The 4983-nt window shown below is 44.0% G+C and overlaps 1 protein-coding gene across 1 annotated transcript in view; it reads left to right on the forward strand.

Moving 5' to 3' along the window:
• EIF4E (eukaryotic translation initiation factor 4E) overlaps positions 1-4983 on the forward strand; it is a 42900-nt gene that overhangs the window by 32331 nt on the left and 5586 nt on the right. The window contains exon 3 of the mRNA XM_005877989.2: positions 3754-3849. Coding sequence (XP_005878051.1) covers positions 3754-3849 — 96 coding nt within the window. The remainder of the gene's footprint in view (positions 1-3753; positions 3850-4983) is intronic.

The raw sequence follows: 4983 nt of genomic DNA on the forward strand, positions 1-4983 counted from the left end.
GTGACAGGGTACGGAGCCCCAACCCCCCTGATGGGCCCTGCTCTGTGCGTGACAGGGGGTGGCGCCGCAACCTCCCCATCGACCCTGCCTTGAGTGTGACAGGGGGCAGTGCCCCAACCCCCCAGTCGGCCCTACCCTGAGCGTGACTGAGGGTGGCATCGCAACCTCCCGATCCGCCCTGCTCTGTGCATGACGGGGCGGCGCCCCAACTCCCCAATCGGCCCTGCTCTGAGCCTGACCAGGGGCTGCACTTAGGGATTGGGCCTGCCCTCTGCCACCCGGGAGCAGGCCTAAGCCAGCAGGTCGTTATCTCCCGAGGGGTCCCAGACTGCGAGAGGGCACAGGCTGGGCTGGGGGACCCCCCCCTCCCCCGCCCCCCGAGTGCACAAATTTTTGTGCACTGGGCCTCTAGTCTACACTAATAAGGGAGAAAGATGCAAATTGACTGTACCTTCGTGATGCCCAACAGCCAATCAGGCGTGAGTATGCAAATTAACTCAACAAAGATGGTGGGTTAATTTGCACCCACAGGTGCCGAGCAGCCGGGTGTAGGTTGGGACGCTTGCGTTGTCGCTGTGCCAGCAAAGCTGTGGAGGCCATTTACCCGATATGCTACTCCATACATAACCCTATACTGTATACTTTATGAATCAATAAAAAGTTTACAATTTTTAATTATAAGCCTGTGTTTTCTATCAAAATTACTTCTTGCGTGAATTTTGGGACACCCTTCAGTTCTATTTTTAATTTTTTCTTTTCTTTTTAAAAAAATATATTTTTATTGATTTCAGAGAGGAAGGGAGAGGGAGAGAGAGATAGAAACATCAATGATGAGAGGGAATCATTGATTGGCTGCCTCCTGGCACACCCCACCCTGGGGATCAATCCCGCATATGCCTTGACTGGAATCAAACCCTGAACTCCTGGGTTCATAGGTCGATGCTCAACCACTGGGCCACACCGGCCTGGCTATTTTTAAATTTTGAGGAAAGACTAAAATTAATTTTAGAAGTCCAGAGTACAGTACTTGAACTTGTATGTGTGTTTAATATATTTTCTGCCTTTGCTTTTGGTGTTTTTGTTAGTGTGTTGGCAAATACAAATTATCAAATAGATCATAACATGTATCTCTTTTATGTTTGAGATTATCAAGCATTAGTCAAAGAGTTGATGAAATATGTCCATTTGGAAACCCTGTGTTCAGACAACATTTTTATCAGTGAGAAAATGAAGTTTCTCTGAGTTATCTTTGGTATAGCAATTTGGTGTATATAATTCTAAAGATGAAGATGATAACATTTAAGTCTAACTTTGTTGTAACGTGAGTTTATCTTCAAAGTATTAGAGTAAATCCTTTTAAGGGAATTATAAACATATATAGAAGCTGATATACATTATTGCAGAACATATCTGTGGTAGCATTACTCAATAAGTCCCTTATGTTGTTATTTTCCCATTGTGAGTTTGAGTAAACAGAGTCACATTTAATAATCTTCCCTTTTCCTAGCACTCCCCTTTCTTCCTCTTAGGGTATACTCTTGTTCTTTGAAAACTCCACTTTCTGTTCCCCGCTTTCCTTTCAGGTTAAATGCTTCTGCTCTGTTTTTCTTAAATAACTATGCTTGATTATCCTAGCACTTAGCATACTGTAATACTTTACTAAAGTTCTGTGAATTCACCTCAGTTGAGCCTCAATGAGTCTCTGTATAGAGAATGTGATATGTACTAGGCATAAAATACATAACCTTTTAAATGAAAAAAAAAAGAAAGCTACTCATTTGCCACTGTAATAACTACCCTTTCAATCTACATTAATAAAAGACAAACATGCAAATTGACCATACCTTTGCTACGCCTTAAGCCATGCCCACCAGCCAATCAGAGCGACTATATGCAAATTAACCCAACCAAGATGGCGGCCGGCAGCCATGGAGCTGGAGCAAGCAGGAGGCTTGGTTGCCCCAGTGATGGAGGAAGCCAAGCTTCCCGCCTGCCGTGGCCGGCTCTGAGCTCCACTCAAGGCAACAAAGTTTCAATTATAGAAGGTAAATAAACTCCAGATACCTGCTTTCAGCCGGCCATGACCACCGAGCTGGAGTGAGCAGGAGGCTTGGGTTGCCCCTGGCTATGGAGGAAGCCAAGCTTCCCGCCCGCCCTGGCCAGCTCTGAGCTCTCCTCAAGGGTACAAAGTTTCAATTATAGAAGGTAAATAAATCCCAGATACCTGCTTTCAGCCGGCCATGACCACCGAGCTGGAGTGAGCAGGAGGCTTGGGTTGCCCCTGGCTATGGAGGAAGCCAAGCTTCCCGCCCGCCCTGGCCAGCTCTGAGCTCTCCTCAAGGGTACAAAGTTTCAATTATAGAAGGTAAATAAACTCCAGATACCTGCTTTCAGCCGGCCATGACCACCGAGCTGGAGTGAGCAGGAGGCTTGGGTTGCCCCTGGCTATGGAGGAAGCCAAGCTTCCCGCCCGCCCTGGCCAGCTCTGAGCTCTCCTCAAGGGTACAAAGTTTCAATTATAGAAGGTAAATAAACTCCAGATACCTGCTTTCAGCCGGCCATGACCACCGAGCTGGAGTGAGCAGGAGGCTTGGGTTGCCCCTGGCTATGGAGGAAGCCAAGCTTCCCGCCCGCCCTGGCCAGCTCTGAGCTCTCCTCAAGGGTACAAAGTTTCAATTATAGAAGGTAAATAAACTCCAGATACCTGCTTTCAGCCGGCCATGACCACCGAGCTGGAGTGAGCAGGAGGCTTGGGTTGCCCCTGGCTATGGAGGAAGCCAAGCTTCCCGCCCGCCCTGGCCAGCTCTGAGCTCTCCTCAAGGGTACAAAGTTTCAATTATAGAAGGTAAATAAACTCCAGATACCTGCTTTCAGCCGGCCATGACCACCGAGCTGGAGTGAGCAGGAGGCTTGGGTTGCCCCTGGCTATGGAGGAAGCCAAGCTTCCCGCCCGCCCTGGCCAGCTCTGAGCTCTCCTCAAGGGTACAAAGTTTCAATTATAGAAGGTAAATAAACTCCAGATACCTGCTTTCAGCCGGCCATGACCACCGAGCTGGAGTGAGCAGGAGGCTTGGGTTGCCCCTGGCTATGGAGGAAGCCAAGCTTCCCGCCCGCCCTGGCCAGCTCTGAGCTCTCCTCAAGGGTACAAAGTTTCAATTATAGAAGGTAAATAAATCCCAGAATAAGAAGAAAAAAGAAATCCCAGACTGCAAGAGGGCATAGGCTGGGCTGAGGGACCCCCCTGAGTGTACCCCCCTGGGCCTTTAGATTATTAGTAATTTTATAAAATACACAACATAAAACTTACATCTTTTAAATGTACTGTTAAGTGCATCCACATTGTTGTGCAACTAGTCTCAGGAACTCTTTTTCATCTTGCAGAACTAATACTTCACCTGTTAAACAACAATTCCTCCTTTTCTTTCCTTAGCCCCTGGCAACCACCATTCTTTCTGTCTCTGAGTTTGACTACTCTAGGTACCTCATACAAATGGAATCATATAGTATTTGTGGTTTTTTGTCTTATTTCATTTAACATAATGTCCTCATGATTTATCCATGTTGTAACAAGTGTCAGAATTTCTTTTCTTTTTAAGGCTGATTAATACTGCATTGTATGCTTTTACCACATTTTGTTTATTATTCATATATCTGGACATTTGTGATGCTTCCCTTTTTTGGCTATTGTGAATAATGCTGCAGTGAACATGGATGTAAAACTGCCATTTTTTGACATTGACTTTTTATTTTTAGATGGGCACTCTGGTTTTTTAAAAATGATAAAAGCAAAACGTGGCAAGCAAACCTTCGGCTGATCTCTGAGTTTGATACTGTTGAAGACTTTTGGGCGTAAGTAACCCATTCATTTTAGGATGTTTGTTGTTTTATTAGTATGTAATTTTAAGTCACATTTACAAACTGAAGGTTAAAGTGAAAAGTTAATAAATATTCGTCTATACAACTACCTTTTTGTTTGTCTCCTCACAACTGTTTGAATTGGTGATTATTCCTTACCAGTTTTAGAACGCTTCAGTCTTGTAATCTTTTAGCCTTTCATGTTCTTTATTCCTTGTTTTGAGAGATCCTTTGCTTTACTACCCCTAGAACTTTTGACAACTTGTTGGAACTTGTCCCCTTTCTTGGATGCCTGGATACATTTGCCCCATACTTGGGTATTCCAGAGCTTTGTTATTAGATCTTCATTTCTGTAAATTATTTCAGTGTAACATCTGGGATTTCTTGTTATAAGAATTCTGAGGCCCTGGCCGGGTAGCTCAGTTGGTTAGAATGTTGTCTGCATATGCCAAGGTTCCAAGTTCAATTCCCAGTCAGGGCACATACAAGAAGCAATCAATGAGTACATAAATAAGTGGAACAAGCCCTAGCCGGTTTGGCTCAGTGGCTAGAGCATCAGCCTGTGGCTGAAAGGGTCCCAGGTTCGATTCTGGTCAAGGTCAACCCACTGGCCCCCCCCCCCCCCAAAAAAAGTGGAACAACAAATCTCCCTCCCCCCTCTAAAACGTCAATCAATAAATAAAAAGAATTCTGAGATTTCAAAGGCTGAAGTGCTAAATATTTAGGATTTGTCAAAGAAGGACAGTATCTGTGAAGATTATTTATAAATGTCCTCACCTCCAAAAAATAGTTGAACATTTTTTTGAGATCTTGTTTTAGATTTAGCAAAAGTTAAGATTGGGGGTCATAAACTTGTGCATGGCTTCAAAATAAAATACAGTGGAACCTAGTTTCTAGAATGTCTCCCATCTTGAACAATTTGCTTCTCAACCTGACAACCCTTTTATGCTGATACCTGTGTGATCAGTCATGCATCTCTCAGGTTACAAAGAACATGTGAATATGAGTCAGTTTACCACTGTTAAAATCTCAGAATATTGTGCTGTGAATATTTTTATGTTTTTTTTCTTTTGTTGATGCTTATAATTGTTAAATTTTCATTTTACATTTCATGTCCTTTAAAAAAAA

Source organism: Myotis brandtii, unplaced genomic scaffold, assembly GCF_000412655.1.
Source record: "Myotis brandtii unplaced genomic scaffold, ASM41265v1 scaffold538, whole genome shotgun sequence".
In the NCBI taxonomy this organism is placed as follows: domain Eukaryota; kingdom Metazoa; phylum Chordata; class Mammalia; order Chiroptera; family Vespertilionidae; genus Myotis; species Myotis brandtii.